At 48.6% G+C, this 22083-nt stretch overlaps 1 protein-coding gene across 2 annotated transcripts in view; it reads left to right on the top strand.

The window, feature by feature from the left end:
- The first annotated feature begins 13105 nt into the window (after positions 1-13105).
- The window catches only part of CD6 (CD6 molecule), a 38631-nt gene continuing 29653 nt past the window's right edge, over positions 13106-22083 (top strand). For both annotated transcript variants that reach the window (XM_059143668.1, XM_059143670.1), the window contains exon 1: positions 13106-13359. In XM_059143668.1, the coding sequence (XP_058999651.1) occupies positions 13299-13359 (61 nt within the window). In that variant the 5' untranslated portion in view covers positions 13106-13298. The remainder of the gene's footprint in view (positions 13360-22083) is intronic.

Consider the following 22083-nt stretch of genomic DNA (forward strand, 5'->3'; position numbering starts at 1 on the left):
CCCTCAACACCGCTGCCCTCGCGGCCGACCCTTCTTCGCCCCGCCTCTCTGCCCCTCCCCCTCCTTTCCTGTTGCTCTCCCCGGTCGCCCCGGCTTTAAGTGTCGTCCCTTATCCCTGTGACACCTGGCCTACACTCTGGGGAGGGGACCCTCCCACAGGGCTCACTCTGCCCCCACCGCCTCCTCCTGGCCCCTCCACTGCCTCCCCTGCCCCCCCCCTCTGCTTCCCCCGCTGCCCCCCCTCCTCCCTGGCCCCCTCTGGCTCTCTGTCCCGCTCAGCCTCTGTCCAGCTTTCTGCTTCTTGGGAAATTCTGGTCTCTTCTCGGTTCCCCTTTCTGTGGCTGGGCTGTGTCACATGGTGCCGTGGGCTGCACAGGAGAAATGAAAGCCTGGGTCACAGGGTCCCTGTCTGCCCAGCTTTCTAAAAACTGCCCTTCTTCCCCAGCCTACTCTTCCTACCCCCCCGCCGCCTCCGGAGCCTGAGGAATTGTTTCTATCTTTCACTTTCGTTTCATCCCGCCATCCCGCTTTGGCTGCATCTTCTTCCAATCACAGTCCAAAGCAACAGCAACAGAACTGGAAAGGCTATTTGCATTTTTTTGGTTTTTTGGTTCCCCCCTCCCTGTCCCTGCCCACTTTACAGATGCAGCAACCGAGGCCCAGAGAACCTGTAAGAAGGGAGGGTGCGGATGACTGTTGATGACTGAGCTGAGGGTAAACCCCTGCTGGGGCTCTTGAGTGATGGGAAGCTCTCCCAATGCAATTCACCTTGTGTAACTGCTATTGGGAGGAAGGAAGTGGGGTCACCTTCAGGAAGCATGTGGCATCATAGAGGGCCCACAAGTGAGTTGAGATTGGGAAGGGTCGGCCCTCAGACTTCATCTAGACTAGGCTCAGCACTCCCAGGCTCAGCAGAGCCCTGCAGTGCGTGCCTCTGCCCTCCTCCAACCTCAGGACAGCCCCACAGCCGCTCAAGTCCGGCCCCAGGCCCCTTCCTTCTCTTTCCCTGACTGCTGAGCTCTGCCCTCTCCCAGAACTGCTCTTCCTCCGGATCTCCGCATGGCTGGTCTCTTCTCTTTACTCAGATTTCAGCTGAAATGTCTCCTCTTCATAGAGACCTTCCTGGTGGTCCTAAGTAGTTGCCTGCTGGATCCCCAGCACTCTCCATCTGTCACTCTGTCTTGTGTTCGTGTCTTCAGGGCATACAATACTCATCCAGTTACGGATTTATTGTCTTTCCTGATAGAATATATATTCCACTGAGTCAAGGACTTTGTCTTTTTTTTGTTCTTTTTTAAAGAATTAATCTTTTTTAGGGGCGCCCGGGTGGCTCAGTGGGTTAAGCATCTGCCTTTGGTTCAGGCCAGGATCCTGATGTCCTGGGATCGAGTCCTGCATCAGGCTCTCTGCTCAGTGGCGAGTCTGCTTCTCCCTCTCCCTCTGTGATCTCTCTTGCTCTTGCTTGCCCTCAAATAAATAAATAAAATCTTTTAAAAAAATTAATTTTTTTAGGGCAGTTTTAGGTTTATAACCAGATTGAGAGGGAGGTACAGAGATCGTCATACACCCCCTGTCCCACTGTTCCCCACTGCTAACGTCACTCACCAGAATGGTACATTGTTTACCGAGGATGAGCTGACACGGACACATGATAATCACCCTAAGTCTATCATTTACCTTAGGGTTCACTCTTGGTGTTGTACATTCCGTGGACAACTGTATGACGACACGTAGCCGTCATTTTAACATCAATAGAGTATATTATACACTGCCTTAAACATCCTCTGTGCTCCTCTTCCTTATGTGCCTACTCCCTACCCCCACCACTTCCAAACCCTGGTAACCACTGAATTTACTATCTTTGCTCCTTTTCTGGAAGGTCATGACATAGCTGGAAGCGTGCAGTGGGTGGCCTTGACAGCTCGGCTTCTTTCATTTAGTAACACACCCTTAAGAATCCTCCATGTCTTTCTATGGCTTCAGACCTCATTTCTTTTGAATAATTGTCTGGATGGACCACAGTGGATCCATTTAGCTATTGAAGAACATCTTGGATACTTCCAAGCTTTGGCAATTACAAATAAAGCTGCTATCCGCTTCCTCATGTAGATTTTTGTGTGGATGTAATCTTTCAACTCCTTTGGGTAAATACCAAAGAGCATGATTGCTGGGTTATATGGTAAGAGTATATTTCGTTGTATAAGATACTGCAAAACTGTCGTCCAAAGTGACTGTACCATTTTACATTCTCCCCAGCAATGAATGAAGAGTGCCTGTTGCTCCATATTCTTGCTGGCCTTTGCTATGGTCATTGCTCTAGATTTTGGCCATTTTAAGAGTTATGAAGTGGTCTCTTACTGATGACAGGCTTTTTTGTATTAAAATGAGATAGGGGCCCCTGGGTGGCTCAGTGGGTTAAAGCCTCTGCCTTTGGCTCAGGTCATGATCTCAGCGTCCTGGGATCGAGCCCCATGTCAGGCTCCCCGCTCAGCAGGGAGCCTGCTTCCCTCTCTCTCTCTCTCTCTGCCTGCCTCTCTGCCTACTTGTGATCTCTGTCTGTCAAATAAATAAATAAATAATCTTAAAGAAAAAATTAAAATGAGATAATCAAGGCCCGTGGCTGACGCGTCATAAGAGCTCAGGAAATGTCTGCACCTTAATTAGCTGACAAAGAAAACAAGTGTTTAGAGATTGCTTACGATGTGCTGGGTGCTGTTCAAGGGGCTGGGGATACAACAGAGACCAAAAAGGACACAACCTCTGCCCTTGTGGCAGTGGCAGTGATGTCCCAGTGCTTAGGGAGACAGACAAGGAACAAAGGAAGAGAGGGGAATAAAACTGAACAGAAGGTGCATTTAGTGTCACATATAATAAAGGCTATAATGAAAGGTAAAGTTGGAATGAGACATGGAGACATGGAGGCTTTTTATTTTTATTTATTTATTTATTTTAAAGATTTTATTTGTTTTTTTGAGATTTTATTTATTTATTTGTCAGAGAGAGAGAGAGAGTGAGAATGAGTGCAGGGGTGGGGAAGGGGCAGAGGGAGAAGGACAAGCAGGCTCCCCGCTGAGCAGCAAGTCCAATGCAGGACTCGATCCCAAGACCCTGGGATCATGACCTGAGCTGAAGGCAGATGCTTAACCAACTGAGACACCCAGGCGCGCCTAAATTAAGGATCTTGAGAAGAGGCACTTATCCTGGATTATCCCAGTGGGCTTTAAAGGCCATCTACAACCATCCTCATAAGAGCAAAGCAGAGGGAGAGAGCACAGAGCTGCCAAGAGGAGAAGGTGCTGGGAAGACAGAGGCTGACAGCAGATGTTGCAGCTGCAAATCCAGGAATGCCAAGGTACTTGGGCCACCATAAGACATGTTGGGACAAGGGGCAGACTTTGGGAAGGCCTCTGCAGTGAGTTTGTTCCTATTGATATCTTGATGTCAGGCTTCTGGCCTCCTGAATTGTGAGAGGATCCACTTCTGTCATCTGTCACCAGATTTGTGGTATTTTGTTAATAACAGCCCTGGGAAACTAATGGGAAGGTATACATCATCAGTGAGTGTGTTTCAACATTGAACGTTCTGATGCTAGATTCAAATGGCCATACGAGAATTTATGAAAGAGCTTGCTGATATTGGATGAGAGTGAACTCATTTGCAGATCACACGAAGCTGAAAAAGTTCACCCAAACAAAAACAAAACAAAACAAACAAACAAACAAAAACTTTGGCCATTAGACTCCAGACACCAGAAGATGTCCACAGGGCAGGGGACAGATGTGAATGTCAGGGTCTATTTATGGTTCATCCGGCCCCACATGCAAAGGGTCAAGATGACGTGGCTTAGTGGTAACAGGACGGAAAAAATAAAAACCTTGGGGATTTCATCAACAGATTCAGGATGAGTCAACATTGTTTGGGCCACCTGAGGTCACAACAGAGCAGCAGTTGTCAATGTGATGAGAGTATAATGATTTGTTTTCATTTCCTAAATTTCCAGAGTTGCTTCAGTGTGGTTCTAAGGGTTTGTTATGCAAAGATCAAATTTGGTTTGGGGGGTATCCTTCTGCTCAACTCCAGGTTGGGTTCAACAGAGTGTTGTGTCCAGCGGGTACCACACTTGAAAGTCCAATGGGGAGTGATCAGAGGAAGGAAAGATCTTGAAATCCTGCCCATGGGAGAGAAGAGACAATTGGCAGCATGTCCCTTTTGCCAAATGTCCACAAGGCTGCCCCTCTAAGGGGGCTTTTTATTTTTTGTTTTTAAGGATTTATTTATTTATTTGAGAGAGAGCGAGAGAGAGGGCAGGGGGAAGGGCAGAGGGAGAGGGAGAGAATCTCAAGCAGACTCTGCACTGAGCACAGAGCCTGACTCAGGGCTTGATCCCACAACCCTGAGATCCGGACCTGAGCTGACACCAAGAGTCAGATGCTCAACTGACTGTACCACCCAGGTGCCCCACGAAGAAGGATTCTGTGTCTCAGGCAGCACTTCAGAGAAGAGCTAGGGTTTCAGGGTGCGTGAGGTTTGGGTTCTGAGCCCCACAGCCCTTCCCGTGGAATCAGGAGTTTTCAAAGTTGAGTCCATGGGCACCCTGTGGGTCCCCGAGACCTTTTCTGGGTTCTAGGAGATCAGAACTATTTTCGTACTAATCTGAAGACACCGTTTGCCTTTTCCATGACCTCATTTGCCTGGGACAAAAGCCATAATGGGTAAAGCTAGCTGCAGTGGCATAAGATTGTTCTAGAAGCCACTGAATTCTTCAACCCTCTGCTCAGAGTACAAGCAGGGGGGAAAACGTCTAGTTTTACTTAAAAATGGCCTCCACAAAGCAGTTAAAATCATTAACATTATTAGAGCACAACCCTGTGTGCCCAGTTTCTTGGGATTCTGTGTGACAGGATGAGACCAGCCAGAGTGCTCTTCCGCTGGCCGCTGTCACCACCAAGTAGAATTCTGCTGCTGCTCTCTGGTTTGCCAACAAGCTAGCTGGCCGGGTTTGTGGGGTTTTCATCCCCCCATGGAACACCATCTTTACTCAAAAACTATGGTTATTCAGACTGGAGAATTTGGCAGATAATTTTTTGAAACCGAGCAAAGGAAGCCTGTTATTTCCAAGAAAGCACAAGACAGTACTTGCTGCCAGTGATGAAATTGGAGCTTTTAAGTGAAAATTTGAATTTTAGAAAAACTCTTATCTGCCACCATGCTCTTGACAGCTTCCTAGGACTTAAAAGTTTTCTGATGAGCTCACCGATGATATTAATGAATGTGATTGTTTTGATATCGTATAATGAAATATGTCAACCTTTGGAAGATCCGCGTAACTTTTTCGAGCCAGTATGTTCCAGAATGACCGACGCATGTTATTACAGAAACACGCGTGGATAAAAGACCCATTCAAAGTGTAAGATAAGCCAATGGATTTTAATTTAACAGTGGATTAAAGTTCACTGATACAGTTTCAGATCTCACACTACAACTAACCTTTAGAAAACATCACTTGTCAAATTTTGTGGCACTATCAGAGAATATCTAAAATTACCTAAAAAGGGTATGAAAATATTCCTCCTTTCCCCAATTGCATATTATGAGGCCAGATTTTTTTACTGTATATGTTGACCAAAACAACACCTCTCACCAGATTGAAGAAGCTGATATGTGAATCCAAGCATCTTCTATAAAGTCAGATATTGAAGAGATTTGAAAATGTGTAAAACCATGCTCCTCTTCCCAATAATTTTTTTGGTTCGGAATATATAGTGATTTTTCTTTAAGTGCTATTTACATTGACACGTGGTGAGTTCCCTGTTACTATTTTTATTTTTATTTATTTTTTAAAAATATTTTATTTATTTAGTTCAGAGAGACACAGATAGCAAGAGGTGGGGGTGGTGCTCAGAGAGTCAGGGAGAGGGGAAGCAGGTTCCCGCGGAGCAGGGAGCCTGACTCAGGGCTTGATCGCAGGCTCCTGGGATCATGACCTGAGCTGAAGGCAGATGCTTAACCCACTGAGCGGCCCAGGTGCCCCGATTGTTGCTATTTTCAAATGAATTGAATAAATGTTCAAAGTTTATCAGTTTAACTTCCAATATGATGAGTATCAATAGGTACAAGCCACAAAAACCGAATTTCTTTGAGCCCTTGACAATTTTTAAGAATATAGAGGAGGCTTGAGACTGACGAGGTGGAGAACGGCTACTCTCTATGGGCTGAAAGGGGGAGACACGCCCCACAGAGATTGAGGTGGTTGCTGTATTGGGGAAGGTTTTAGGTATCCGAAGGTCTGGGGCCTGCCGAGACACTGCCTCTATGGAGAAGACCCAGACTTTGCGCCTTGCATCCCCTCGCACCAAGAACAGGGCACAGTACGCAGTGGGCCTGTTTAGAATTTGGAGCATAGACTATCCTTAGCAATTCTGCTCTGACCCATAGATCATGTGACTTGAGGGGCTGCGGTGGAGCTGCCATTGACGGAGGAGGAAAACCTCAGGCCTGGTTCACAAATGGGACAGTGGAGTAGGCGGATCCTAACCAGAAATGGAAGTCCTCCAGGGGTGGGAGAACAAGGCAGAGATGTGAAAGTACGTGGGGTCCTCTGCTGCCTGTGGAAGAGGGGCTGAAGACATGGTTGTTCATGACCCCCTGGGTGGGGCCTGGGGACCAAGCATGCAATGCTCTGTGTCTTATGTTAATGCCCAGCAGAGAAGGTCTACCCATGGGAGGCACCAGCAAGCGGGGGGACAGGATGCCAACTTCTCTCTCCCTCAGCTGCGGTGCAGCAGGGGGCAGGAATGGGGCTATCCCTGGGGCAGACCATTCTGAGAACCATCTCCTAAGTCTGATATCCAGTAGTACCCTCTAGAGTGGGGCCAACCCAATGGTGTGCCCTTTTGCTGACTGTCCTCCTCTGTCACCCCTCTGTGTTCCTCTCTGTTCCCTGGGATCGCATTCCCTAGTGACCTGCCTGCAAGCAAGGCTCTTCTGAGAGGGGCAAGCCGACCCCCTGTTAACACGCCCTCCTAGTACCCGGGACTCAGCTCCACTCCTTTTCTTGTCTAATTTACTTATCTGTTACGTCTATTGTTTATGGTGTGACCAAGGACAGCAACATTTGTGTTTTGTTCAGTGCTGTGTCCCCGGCACCTAGAACACATGATATCTCTGTTGAATGAGTGACCAAGTGACGACAGTTAATGTATGTACATTTAGGTGCTGGATGTTTAGACCATGGAAGAAAATGCTGGACCTCAGGAAAGACAAGGAGCTGGCTGTGCTGTGGTGGGGACAGTTTCAGGACTCCAGAGACAGGAGTTGGGCTTGACTCGAGGTGGGGCAGGGCTGGTCCAAGATTCAGAGCCCCATACAGCCAGAGCCCTCCTGTCTGAGAGGCCATGGTTCAGCCAAAGCATTCATGCTGAAGGCTGAACTGCCTGTGGTTAAGAGTTCAGGGTCTTGGGGTGGACAGACCTGAGTTTGGAGCCTAACTCTACTCCACATCTTAGCTGTGGGATCTTGAGCGAATCGTGTCTCTAACTTCAGTTTCCTGATCTGCATGGGCGTGTTAGAAAGAGCCCCTGTTTCCCTGTGCTGCTGTGAGAATCAGGGCAGACTCCACTCGAAGCATGGGTCATAATAGGGTGCACTCACTAGGGTCAGTCAGCAGGAGGCTTTCCCCTGTGCCATATGGAGGAGGGGGATGCAGGTCTAGGGCTCCCCTTCCTTCTGGCCAGAGAGGCAGACTTACATCCCTCAATAATGTTGCATGTTTCATTTTGCTCAACCAAGGTCAGAAGAGAGACACAGTCTGGATGAAAGATGCCTGGGCTGTCCACAGCATGGGGGAGCACTAGGTGTCCTTGCAAATTGAGTTCAAAAGGGCTTGGCTCCTGGGCCCCTGGCTAGCTCAGTAGTCAGAGTATGTGACTCTTGATCTTGGGGTTGTAAGTTCCAGCTCCATGTTGGGCCCAGAGTTTACTTTAAAAAAAAAAATCTTTAAAAAAGAGTCTTGGCTTTAAAAGTTATAAATAAAAATGAGCTTATTAAGGGGCACCTGGGTGGCTCAGTCATTAAACATCCAACTCTTGATTTCGCTCAGGCCATGAACTCAAGTTCGTGAGATTGAGCCTCACATTGGGTTCTATGCAGGGCGTGGACTCCGCTTAAGACTTAGAGTCTTTCCCTCTGCCCCTCCCCAGTCACTCCCTTCTCAGAAAAATAAGAGCTCATTGAGTTGGGTACCCAGCCGGGTGTGTCTTACTCTTCCTACTCAGAGGGTCACATCCATGAAACATGGGTGACTGAGGGGTGTCATATCAGTTCCCAGGGATACTCCCCCCATGCTGTCCCACCTCGACTTACTCTGTGCCCTCTGCCGGGAAACCTACCATCATTCTGTTTGTCCTTCATTTCTTTTCCTTTCCTGTCCTGACTTCTTACGGCATTATTTTTTAAGATTTTATTTATTTGCCAGAGAGAGAGGTAGAGGGAGAAGCAGGCTCCCCACGGAGCAGAGAACCCAATGTAGGACTCAATCTTAGGATCTTGAGATCGTGACCTGAGCTGAAGGCAGAGGCTTAACCCACTGAGCCACCCAGGCACCCAACCATTTCTTGATCCATTCCTTCACAGATGGACATTCAAGTTGTTTCTGTATCTTGGCTTTGGTAAATAACGCTCAAAGACTACGGAGCTGCATATACCTTTTTGAGTTAGTGTTTTCATTTCCTTCAGAAAAATACCCCAAAGTGGAATTGCTGGGTCGTATGGTACTTCTATTTTTAATTATTTGAGGAAACTCCGTATCGTTTTCCATAGCGGCTGCACCGATTTCCATTCCCAGCAAAGGTATACAGACAGTCCCTTTTCCCTACATCCTCTACATCCTTTGTCCTTTTGATAATGGGCATTTTGACAGGTGGGAGATAATAACCCATTGTGGCTTTAATTTAAATCTCCCTGATGATTAGTGATGTTGGGCATCTTTTCATGTGTCTGTTGGCCATTCAAATGTCTTCTTTGGAAAATGTCTTTTCAAATCCTCTGCCCATTTTAAAATCAGATTTATTTCATTTGCTATTGAGTTGTATGAATTCTTAACATATTATGGATATTAACCCAGATATATGATTTGCACATCTGTTCTCCCTTTCTGTAGATTTTTCGATCTCATTCCTGGAGCATAGTTAAAGTCGACTGTTTTCGTAGCACTTTGAGATGGTGTTCCATTGTCTTCCAGCTTCTATCTAAGATGAAAAAGTCAGCTGTGAGTCTACTTTGCAGTTCCTCTTTCCGGGGAGTAGCAATCTTGTTTCCACAAGTGACTGGTGTAGATCTATTTACTGATTGATGTGTGTATGAAAGCATTTTTATTCCTTTTTTAAAATTATTCCACCCCCCCCCAAGTTTTATTGAGAAAGATTTCTTTTTATTTAACAAGGCGGAGTGGGGGAAGCTTCTGGGATCTGAGGGCTATGTATTTATTTCATCAGTTTGGGATTTGACCTACTCACCTTGTTCCATCCTCTGTGTCTCTTAACTTCTGCTTCATAGTCTTCTCTTAGACACTTCTTTGTCACTCTGTGTGGCATTCTGGGAGAGTTCTTCAGACCTACTGTCCAGCTCACTAGTTTCTCTTCTACTATGTTAATCTGCTGCTTAATCTGTCCATGGGATTGCTAGTTTTGAAGATTATATTTTTCATTTATAGAAGTATTTTTTTTCTAAATCTTCCTGGTCACTTAGTTCCTTATTTATAGTCTCTTGTTCCTTATCTGCAGCCTCAATTACCAACTTTATTTTTTTAAGCATATGAAACATCCTTATTTTATATTATGTATACTGTAAGTCCAGTAGCCAAAGTGTTTGATGACCTGGATCTGTTACTTACTGCTTTGTGCAATTTTCACTTAAAATGCCTTGTTGTGATGGTTACTTTTATGTGTCAGTTTGATCTGTGGGGTGCCCAGATATCTGGTTAAACATTATTCTGGGTGTGTTTGTGAGGGGCTTTTGAAGTGAGATTAGCCTTGAATCAATAGGCTGGATAAAGCAGATTGCCCTCCCCACTGTGGATAAACTTTGTTCGTTGAAGGCCTGAATAGAATAAAAAGGAGTAAGAAAGAATTGTCTCTCTCTGCCTGTCTGCAGGTTAACACCTGTCTTCCCCTTGCCTTTCTCGACTTACACTCTGACTGGAACTTACCATTTGTTTTCCTGGTTCTCAGGCCTCTGGACCTATACTGAAATGATAACACCAACTCTCCTGTGTTTCCAGCTTGCCAAATGAGATCTTGGGACTTAATTTTCAAAATCACTTGAGACAATCCCTTATAATATATTTCATATGGGATGTCCATGGGGGCTCAGTTGGTTGAGCATCTGACTCTTGGTTTTGGCTCAGGTCATGATCTCATGGGTCATGGAACCAAGCTCTGTGTCAGACTCTGTGCTCAGTGGGAAGTCTGCTTGAAGATTCTCTCCCTCCACCCACCCCCAACACACACACACACACACACACACACACACAATCTCTCTTTCTCTCTCAAATAAATAAATCTTTTTAAAAATTTTTCACATAAATTCCATTAGTTCTGTTTCTCTGGAAAACCCTGATTAATACACTTGTGTCCTGTATTTATTTACTTATTTATTTACTTACTTACTTATTTCTTCCTGTACATGTGAGCTTATATTCCTGGGAACTTTTCTGTGGGAATTCTTTGAGGCATAAGTTTAAGGTGAGTTACTTTACTTCATAAAGGATTTCTGCATTTATTTCTACAAAGTGCCCTGGGAACTGCTATCTGCTTTATTATTTTTTTTTTTAGATTTTATTTATTTGACAGGGATAGACAGCAAGAGAGGAACACAAGCAGGGGGGTACTGGGAGAGGGAGAAGCAGGCTTCCTACTGAGCAGGGCGACTGATGCAGGGCTTGATCCCAGGACCCTAGGATCATGACCCAAGCCAAAGGCAGACAATGAATGAGCCACCCAGGCTCCCCATGCTATCTGCTTTAAATTATCCTGTTGTTCTTTGTGGTGGTGGTGGTGGTGTTGTTTCTGGATCACAAGGGCTGTGAATTCCCTCTCAGACCCTGTTGCAGGTGGATTTGTGGTTAAGAGCATTTAGGGTTAGCATTTCTTTTTCTTCCACTCAGAGTCAATGCTGATCCAAGCACATTCTGTGTCTGATCCCGTTGAGAGTTTTTTTCTTTCTTCATTCATTCACTGTGGGTGTTGCTTTTCATTGTTTTGCTATAGGAGATAGGCCTCTGATTTTGCTTTTCATTTGCTTGGCTATAGGTTTTGTCTCATTACACTGAAAACCTTGGCCACCTGCGATCAGCAGGCACCTCAGGGCAACCTCTGCTTCTGCTCTCAATGATCTCTTTGGATTTGTGCTTTCCTGTTATTTTAGGCTCTGATAATTATCGTTACTTTCTTGCCACCTCAACTTTGCATTTCTAAAAAGTTTTACAAATATTTTTGTCCCCCCAACTCTTTTTTGTGTGTTTTGTATCAGGAGAACTTTCAGTATATGCTGCTTATCATATTGTCAGAAATGGAAGCCTAGCTATCCTCTCCAGCCCATTTAGCTGTGTTCTCTTACACTGACCTGTGGTTTGGTCACCTGGGTTTGTGAACTCCATGCTCCTTGAGGGCAGGGATACGGCCTCCTGTCTTCACCATCCACAGAGCCCATGCCAGAGTTCCCCACACCAAAGTCTCCCCTAAGCATCAGTTGAATGGAGGCGAACCCAGGGGATGGAGGTCCCCATGGGCGGCTTGTGCTACCAGTAACCTTCCACAAGAGGGCAGCCTCCACTGGTGCCAGAGTCTGGTTCACCCCACAAGTTCAAGGTAGAGGGGCTTAGCTCTCTGTGGCTCCCAAACCTGCAACATCAGATGGCCCCTTGGACTGGGACCCAGTGGAGAAATCCTTCCCATTCCACAGATGGGGAAATGAAGTCAAACGAGGAGGAAGCAAGTGTCAGGCCAGGACAGGTAAAGCTGAGATGAGGTCCTATAGGGAAGGGCCAGGACGGAACCAGTCTCCTCTGGACTCAGTTTCTTTGAGGGTCCTGCTTATACAACCAAACTAAGTTATATGTCCCTTCATTCACTCAGCAACATTCAGGCAGCATCTACAGTGTGCCTCACAGGGAGTACAGTGGTAAATTAAACATACTAGGGGCACCTGGGTGGCTCAGTCTGTTGAGCGAGCGTCCAACTCTTGGTTTTTGGCTCAAGTCATGATCTCAGGGTTGTAAGATCAAGCCCTGACTCGGGCTCCATGCTCAGTGCAGAGTCTGCTTGGGATTTTCTCCCTCTCCTTCTGCCTCTCCTCCCACTCATGCTCTTTCCCCCTCTTTAAAATAACAAATAAAACCTTAAAAAAATAAAAACCCACAGAGCATCCACGACAGACCAACCTAACAACTCAGCATTTCCCCAGAAGTCTGGACTTTTGCTCCTGCTATTCCTTCTGGCCCTTCCAGAGGCCTTCCACCACCTCTGTCTGTTGAAACCCTGCTTGTCCTTCCTGGACCAGCCCCCATGCCTGAGGAACGAATACCCAGCCCAGTGCTCACCAATGGGGGGTCCTATAGTCTCCTGTGCCTTCTCAGGGGACACCTCCAGCCTGTAAGGAGATGGGGACCAACCATCTCTCAGATCTTCTCCACTTACAATTCTCTTAAGGGAATCTGAGGCTTTCTCTTCTCAAAAGTATAAGACCACACCCTCCTGCCCAGCCATTAATACACCCAAGGACTAAAGTTAAGTCTTGGGGTTTTATCCCAGAAGAGCTGGATTTCCAGGGACCGGGAGAGGCCTTGGGTCATGTGTCCACTCTTCCCACATGTATTGATTGAGCATCTACTATGAATCAGGTCTCCAGAAAGGAAGAATGCCCTCACTTCCCTTTTCCTTAGGAGACACTAGGAGGAAATATGTGTGTGTATGTGTATGTGTGTGTCCTACTCTGTGACTCCTGGGCTCAGCCAGGCTGGGTGGGCTCACAGCAGAGGCAGCTGGGCTCTCCCTCTCAGCCCCTGTGATATCAGCCTGGCTTCCTGGAGACCAAAACCACAAGTAGAGCACAGAGGCGTTAGAGACACCCACAGGCTGGGTTTGGTCGCATGCGTGCAAAGGAGTGCTCTCCGTCTTTCAGACAGAAAGTTATAAACAGGAGCAGCAAAGGTCCGAGTGGGTACGAGGAGCTCATAGCAGCCACGTTCCCCTCTGGACCCCAGGATGGCCCTTCCTGTGGGCAGGCACGCATAGCAGTCAGAGATGGCACCAGACATGTGGTTCTTCTCTGTGATCGTTGGATTGCTGACAGCAGCCCTCTCAGGTAGGACCCCTTTCCCACCCCTGCCACCCGTGCTGGAGGATCTGGGTTGTGTCCTCTTGGCCCCCTTGCTGGTCATTTTCTCACTCACCTTTCTAGCCTTCTAGCCAAGACTGTCCCAGGGAGGCCCCAGCTCTGGCAATGGCGACTGGGACCTGGAGAGGGTCCAGGAAACTCCCGGAGGGGCCAGGGCTCTGCCTGGACAGTGCTAGAAGACTCCCAGGCATGAGATGGTGTGGGCAGCAGAAGTGGTGTCTCCACAGAGGGCCCCAGGGTCTGAGGAGGGAGACGCCTCCCACCATAGATTTGGGAACTCCCCAGCCCTATTTCTTGGCAACTCTCAGGAGGGAGCATACTGCCTTTCAGAGAAGTAGGACCACTGGGGATTGTATTTTCAACCCCGAAGCTGAGGTTCTCGATTCACTAGGCTTCTACATTCACAGTAGAACTGTCCAGAAACACAACTCAGGGAAGCCAACGGACATTAAAGACAGCCGATGGCTCCAGTGCAGCCAGAGTAGGGGTAGTTTAGGGCAAAAATGAACAGGATAGCTCTTCCTCCCCCATCCTGAGCTCCTCTTGGGTGCAATCTGGGCTCCTCCTTTGCAATCTGGGCTGGGACATCAGGTGGCCAGAAAGTTCAGGGGCTGGCTGTGCTCATCAGAGGACATTGGCCTCTGTGGGGTCCAGTCTGGCAGGAACTGAGCAGGGGCCCATCCTGCCTCTGTTAGAAGCTTGCATTTTGGGGATGGGGGGAATGCATGGAAACAATTCTGGACCCAAGAGTCTGGGCCCACCTGGCAGTGGAGATACCAAGTGTTTTCACTTTGCTTTCAGAAGGAGACCCAGAGAGTCCCCATCAGGTGGGGCACCCAAGTCGACTAGGAGAATGGGGAGAACTGGGGAGATTTTTAGGGTGCGGGCAGCTCTTCTCTCCACCCCTATCTAGAGGCATGAGCTCCTGACCCGACACTGATTCGGGGAAGCCATTTCACTGTGGGAGCGGGAACATGTGAGCCTTCGGCTCCATGTGGGGTGGCTTGGCTTTGGCTCTGCCAAGAGCACCTGGAACCCAACCACCTTCTGCCCCGAGCTAAGACAGACAGATGGTCAGAGGGGCGTCCCTCCTTCCCCACCTCCATCACTGCCACCCCCTGTCCTTTTCTATGAGCCCCAGCCGCCAGCCTCGGCTCAGAATGAAGTCTGGGACATAGGGGTCTGCTGCCAGAGCCCCGGGGAACTGGCCTGGAGTGGTGCCTGACAGCAAGTGGGAACCCAGGGCCCCCGCAGAGCTCAGGAGGGCGAGACGAAGGGTCTCCTGGAGCCGCGGTCCCTAACCCCCAGTCCTTTTCATTCCTTCCTCACACTCCTGCCTGGCCCACCCCACTCCCTGGACGGACATTTACTTCACGTTTCTGAAACTATGTTTATAGTCAATGGCCTTCCTTATTACTAACAAGTGTTGAGAGGAAACTTCATGTCACTATTGTAAGTGGAAAACTGACATCATATGTCCTAAGTAAGAGGTGAAGGTAAACATAAAAATAAATGAGGATGGAAACCGATTTCTAGTACGTGCTAGCGGAAAGTTAAAAGGATGCAAAGGCCCTGAAGCCTGAAGCCGACACCTGAGCTCCCTGTTGAAGGGGACATGGAGGACGGCAATAGAGATACCCTGTCCCCAAACGGTCATTTTCTTCTCGACTTTCCAGGGGGACTGATAGCATTCGGAGCAGGGAGGAGCCTCCCTACCATGAGATTTCATTGCACTAAATGCTGCTTCTTTAAAGCCTCTGAAGGGTCCCTGGTGGTGTGTGTCTCCTGCTGGGAACTACAGCCTGGCAGGAAGGGCCGGGAAGGCAGGACCGTGCGCTCCAGAGCCCGGGGAATGAGGCAGGGAAGGCCAGGGCGGGCCGCTGTTGGGAGGCCGCTCCTCCCGCCTGCCCGGGGGGTCCTTCCCCTCCACCCAGGTCCAACAGGCTCCCAACCCCAGCGGAACCCAGCCCTCGGCGGGCAAGGTGGACCCCAGATCTGCTTGTGGGGTTCCTCCTGGCGAAATCAGTGTGCTGGGCAGATCAGGTTGCCTAAAGGAAGCAAGGGCTTCCCAGGAGAGAAAAAAAAGGAAAGAAAAACAACAGAGAAGAGGGAGGAAGCTGGGAGAAGGAGAGAGACTCTGTGTGACCCCGAGAGCTGTGGGCCCTGGGCAGGTTATCCTGGACCTCGGGGCCCTGGCAGACCCGGTCATGGCCTCTCCTCGCCTGCTCTCCTTTGCAGTCCCAGTGCCAGGCTCCACCCAGGGCCTCACGACAGCTATTTCTTGGGCCAGGCTGGCCTGGATTCTGGGCTCGGGTGTGTGCTGACTGATGAATGATGCGGGGTTGGGGGGACCACACTGTCTCATTCTGCTGGTGCTCCCTAGAGGCCTGGGTCCAGGACCAGTTGGTCCCCCTACCCTCCAGGTGTGTGCATCCATTTCCTGATCAGCCAACTGGGGACAAAGAGGCCGAGAGAACAGACGTGAAGCCCTTGGTTGGGGAGGACAGGGTGGAGTCAGGAGACCGGGGCATTGCCTGGGCCCGGCCTCTAATTCACCACGCGTTCTTCTCTGATCTGGTTTTTCTACCAGTGAAATGGGTTGCTTGGGGCAGAAAACATCTAAGGGCTCATCAGATCTGACATTCTGTGTGTGAAATAGTAACAAATAACCAGACCTTTCTTCTGAGGGCCATGCTGAGGTTGGTGACTATGATTCCATCTGAACCGTGGTTGGTGAGGTCCTTGGGGGCCGCTGTTGGGCACTAGGAAGGCCATTTGTGACTACTTTAAAAGTTTCTTGAACAATCAAATTTTTAAAAATCTGGCTTTTTCCTTCACTTGTAAATTCACAATCCGAAACTCATTTTTATTTATAAGTCCAGTAATTTTTAACAGTGACTCTCAGGGAGCCTTTGATTAATATTTCAGCAGATCAGTTCAAATGGAATAAGCGTCCTTAAATAATAAATACTGCTCACAAAGGCAGCTAATTAAGTGCCCTTAGATCTGTGATATCCCATACAGCGACCAACAGATTAGGCATTTGAAACACGGTAGTCCGACTGAACAAGGGTTGGGAAGGTGACATACAGAGCAGATTTTGAAGCTGTGTTCAAAAAAAGAACATCAAGTGTGTCATTAATAACTTATATATGCATTACGTGTTGAAACGGTATTTTGCATAGGTTGCGTTAAACACATTTTATTATTAAAATTCAGTTTGCCTTCTCCTTTTTGACTTGTAAAAAACATGGCCACTAGAAAATTGTAAATGACCTATGTGGCTTGTGGTTATGTTTCCACTGGCAAGCATTGCCTTAGATTGTCTGAACTGCATTTGCAAATTTAATTAATCTGAATCTCCTATAAATGCTGCAAATACCTCCAAGAAACAAGCCTTTTCTAAGGATTTCAGGGAATACTTTCCGATCTAAAAAACTGACGTTTAAACGGAGGGAATATTAAGTTCTCTTAAGTGTTCTAATGTTTACAGACATTGCCAAATTTTCTTAAATTTTTTAATTAAAATTTCAACTGAGGTCAATTACTCGGTCACACACATGAGAAATGCCAGCAGCCAAGTGTTGGTAAACATCACCGATCCAGGGATCCACGCAATTGATCTGACACTGAGCATGAATGTGTAATTACTAGGGGTTTTTATGTACTTCCACCACCTTTATTATTTTTTTTAAAGATTTTATTTATTTATTTGACAGAGAGAGAGATTACAAGTAGGCAGAGAGAGAGAGAGGAGGAAGCAGGCTCCCCGCTGAGCAGAGAGCCCGATGCGGGACTCAATCCCAGGACCCTGAGATCATGACCTGAGCCGAAGGCAGCAGCTTAACCCACTGAGCCACCCAGGCGCCCCCACCTTTATTTTTAAAATCAAATCTTCTTAGGCTTCAAAGCCACTTACCGTGGAGAAAAGGATTGTCCATAGCCATTAACTTGGCTGATTGCCAGCCGATGGGAGTGTCTCTATCACTGTGGACTGCTGTGAGGTCAGCTTTTTTATTGTTTTGCCCTAATGTAAGAAATAATTCCCATGTGCAGTTGACGGGTGTGCACAGTGCTTCTGGATAGCCTCTGCCCTCGGCTCGGGCTGGTCCCTCAACCCATGACCTCTGGACCCAAGTTCTACAGACCTAATTCTCAATGTCCCCCATGTCCAACTCAAGGGGCGTGACCACTTGATTGGGTTAAATGAAACAAATGTGTTTATGATTCTTTTCTTCTATCCTTTCACTACTTTCCCTGCTGGCAAGACTGCAACGGACAGATGTGTGTAAATAATGTCTGACCGGCGTTTGTATATTTCTTCCTGCTCAGTCTGGATCTCTGGTCCCGCGCCAGTGACTGGCGGGGGCATTAGCTTGGCGGTCACCACCGTGGTGATGTGGGACGAGGCAGCTCCTGGGCTACGGTGGGTTATTACAGAGGGATCTAGAGCGAGTAAGAAACACTGTCCACAGTTTCCTTTGTATTGATCGAGGACTGACTACTGACTACTTTAAAAGTAGTAGTTTCCTTTGTATTGATGGAGGCCCACTCTGAGCCAGCCTCACTTTCTGATAGGAAACCTCAGGAATTAAATTAGGTCCCCAGCTGTTGGATTTCAAGACTGAAGCATCAGTTGTTTCCTTGGAGACAGGGAGGGATTCAGCTAACTGAGGCTGTGGGGCAGGGGCTTGAAAGAAAAGACCAGGCTTCCTCGACAGCCATGAAACCATCAACCACCACCCATGCCATGCTCAGCCCTGCACTGGGTCTGGAGTCCCCAGGCCCACCTCCTGTCTGCTCACCGTGTCCCCCAGACCCTCCATCACACCCTTGGCATAGCTCCCACCTACCAACCCCGACCCTCCGGGGCCAGGGCAACCAGAGCTACTAAGGGCAGCACTTCTTGGGGGCCCTCATTCCTGCCCCTCCCCAGTATTTTCGAAATCTGCCATCTATCTGACTATTGACTTAATATTCTCAATGGTTTTTTTAAAGTGTAAATACGTTCATTTTTAGAGAAAACGTCATGTTGCTCCCTTAAAGATAAAGCCATTGTACATCACCTTCATGGTAGTAATGGTGAAAATAAATGTCATGGAAACAGAACAATGTCACTAAATTCAGACGTGTGGCTGCTTTCCCTTTGCTCAGACGGGAGGGGTTCTTGATGTCAGGCATTACGGACAAGTGCCCTGGGAGATTTTCTCCTCCAAATACTCAGAACGGCTGAAAAGGAAATACAGGGCATAACTTCCTTCATGTTGCTAATGTAAGACCAGGTCAGCAACCCCCTAAACCTTTTCTCAAACCTTTGTGCGTGTGCCTCACACCTTGGAAACACGGATCCAGAGAAAGGACAATGGGGCTAGACAGTCTGTTCCCCTTACCGGACACAGCCCTGGGAAGCCTTCTGTTCACCTTCCCAGGGCACAACACCCTGGACACGGGGGCCCCATATCAGGCTGTCCCCAGACCCCCTAGGCAGCCCCTGGATTCCTGGTGAGCCTTGAAGTCAGGGAGGGTGCCCAGACTCACGTCCCCCAATTCAGCTCTGGGAACTGAGCCCCTGTAGCATGGGGAGAAAGAACCTGGAGGACAGGTGAGGTGGGGGTGGCTTCTTAGAACTCACTCTCACTCTCGATTGCTGGGTAATCTTGGGCAGGCTCATTCCTTTCTCTGGCCCTGCTTTCTTCATTGAACACTAAAGACCCAGCCGAAAAATCCTTGTACTCTGTGTCTGTTCCTTAAGGTTTTTACCATTTATGGGCAGGGCTTTGGAGATCCGGCTGTTAGAAACCAGTCCGTGGGGCTGTCTGGGTGGCTCAGTTGGTTAAGCATCTGCCTTCTGCTCAGGTCATGGTCTCTGGGTCTTGAGATGGAGCCACACATCTTCCTGCTCCTCGGGGAGTCTATGTCTCTCTCTCTCTTCCTCTGTGACTCCCCTCTGCTCATTCTCTTTCTCTCAAATAAATAAAATCTTTTAAAAAGGAAGGAAGGAAAGAAGGAAGGAAGGAAGGAACCAACCAGCCCGTTTTGGCACAACATGGTAACCCCAACCTGCATTTGCCACATGAAGTCAGGGAACCTGGCATCCATCAGATTTGGGTTCTCAGTCCCAGCTCTGTGTGACCCAGGGGTGATTTTTAGCTTCTGTCTGCCTGCCTGCTGCAGCTAAACACACCCACCTCGGGGCACTTGGGGGCTCAATTAGTTAAAATCTGCCTTCAGCTTGGGTCATGATCTCAGGGTCCTGGGATCAAGCCCCGCGTGGGTCTCCCTGCTCAGTGGAAATTCTGCTTCTCCCTCTCCATGGTATGAAAGTTAATTTAGATAATGCGTCGGAAAGTGCCCAAACATAGCAGGGCTTTAAAATGTTAGCTTATAAATGCTACAGACCAAGGAAAAGGCTCTTGCGTGTGTGAATACAGGATTTAGTGGTTAACACGCAGTTTGCACGGCAAGCTCATTTACCCACATCACAACCCCATGTATAGATGAGGAAAGGAGGGGCTCTCAGGGCTGAGAGACTGGCCCAAAAGTCTGTAGCTAGTGTCAGGACTTCAGCTTACGTGTCCCGACTAGCAGCTCTGAGTCTTTCCTAACAAGGAGTGGCCTGGCTTGTCTCGGGGCTGGCTGCCCTGGGGGCTCCATGCAAATATGAGGCACCTCCTCCAGCTGCTATGGCCCCCTGCTTGCAGCCGGAGGGGCCTCTGAGGTCCCCTGGAAGGCTTCTTGGGGACAAAGGGGGTCAAACAGGGCTGTTCTTACCAAGGCCCAGCCCTCACAGGGTCTGCTGGGCACCTACCCTGCCTACCTGGGCCAGAAATGAACGAGACCATAGCTAGAGAGGCGCTATGAGCCCCGGGAAAGCCTGCCCGGCAGGAAGCTCCATCTAGGTCCATTTATTGAGCACCTGCTGTATGCCAGGCCCCATTCGACAGTGAGATGTGAGATATGAAGGTTTGCCCTTGAACACTTGAAGTGTCGTGAGGAAGACGATAAAACACCCAAGGGTCAGCCTGGGATAGGTAACGGCGACAGGTACAATCCAATGACAGCTACAAGCACCACCCACTGCAGGGGACTCTCCGTTCTCTGAGCAGCAGCTAAGCTGAGCCCGTCCCGCCCTGACATTGGGACAATCACCCCCATTTTACAGGTGGGACAACTAAGGCTCAGATATTTATGTATATTGTCCCAGGCTGGTGGCTGATGTGGAGCTTAAATCCAGGTCCGTAGGTCTCCAAAACCCACATTGTCCATCACGGGGCTATAGTGCCTTCAGGGGCTGGGGGTCCGAGGAGGGAGAGCTCAGGCCTCCTGGAGACACAGGGTGACCTCCCAGACAGGGACACGGATGTCTCAGGGGGCTAGACAGATAGAGAAGGACGGCACAAAGACGGTTAGAAATGAGAGCGCACAGAAACTGCTGGGGTCTGAGTGAACGTATATCGGTTAGTTAGCTGTGTTTCATCAACACGAACTTCCTGGTTTGGGTCATTTACTCTAGTTAGTTACCTAATATGTCACTCTCAGGCGAGGCCGGCCAATAGGTACACAGGCCTTCTCTGTGCTGTTTTGCAGCTTCTTGGGAGTCCAGTTCAAGAGGGGAGAAAAGCATTCCAGGCAGAAGGGCTGATTTGAGTAGAAGCCTGGAGGTTCAACAGGCAATGGAAAAGCGTAACGGGGCTGGCTGCAGGGAGGGGTTGACCGGCCCGCCCCGCTGGTCCCGTAGGGCCTGTTTTCTTCCTCCTGACTCACCCGCACTGCTGTGTGAGGAAGCTTCGCAGAGCTAATACTCGTGAGAATGCCAAGCACAGTGACCGGCACATAGAAATTACACACATAAACCATACCTTTCAAGAGGTTTGCTGGGCGATCATAGGGGTCACGGCCTCCTGGGCCACACTCTGTAAATTCATAAGTATCTCTTCATGCAGCCTTATGACATGTGAGTTGTTACCTCCATTTTATTGAGGGAGTCACGGAGGCCCAGAGAGGTGAAGTGACTTTTCCTAGATCACACAGCTAATAGATACCCAGCTGGTAGGTGGTTAATCGGACCTTATGACTCCTAATCTATGTTCTTTCCCAGCCCTGGAAAATAGGCAGGGTTTGGGCCATGGACCCCATCCACCTTAAGATTTCTCAGGAAAGGTCTCTGCATTCTCTGGAGGCTTTCCTCTCACCCACTGCGCGCTGGGCTGTCATGGAACCGGGATAAAAACAAACAAACGAACAAAAAACCATGAAGCTACTCTTGAGTCAGAAATCACTTCCTGGATGAATAGCCTCTCTGAGCCTCAGTTTCCCCAGCTGTAAAACAAGGTTGATGGAAACCTCCAGAACCCAGGTCTGAGATGAGGCTCCATGAGACATTGGCCATGAGGTAATTGGGGGGAAATCTGGGGCTCCTTGGGGGTATTGAAAAGTCCCACGACCATAACTGCTGATGGGCCTGGGGCCACGGTAAGAGCTCACGGGGACAGCAGAGAAAGACGAGAGGGAAGCCCCAGTTTCCGCCCACCATTTTGTAGATTTCTGTGGCCTGAATGCCTTCTGCCAGAAAATGGCCGCCAAGGGAGCCTCCGAGAGGAGGCCGGCCTCAGGAGGGAGGCAGCATGGAGGGGCTGCGAGAGCCCTGGGGAGACACAGACTGGGATCCCATTATAGGAAAGTGACCCCCTG

This window comes from Mustela lutreola, chromosome 1 (genome assembly GCF_030435805.1).
Source record: "Mustela lutreola isolate mMusLut2 chromosome 1, mMusLut2.pri, whole genome shotgun sequence".
NCBI lineage: Eukaryota > Metazoa > Chordata > Mammalia > Carnivora > Mustelidae > Mustela > Mustela lutreola.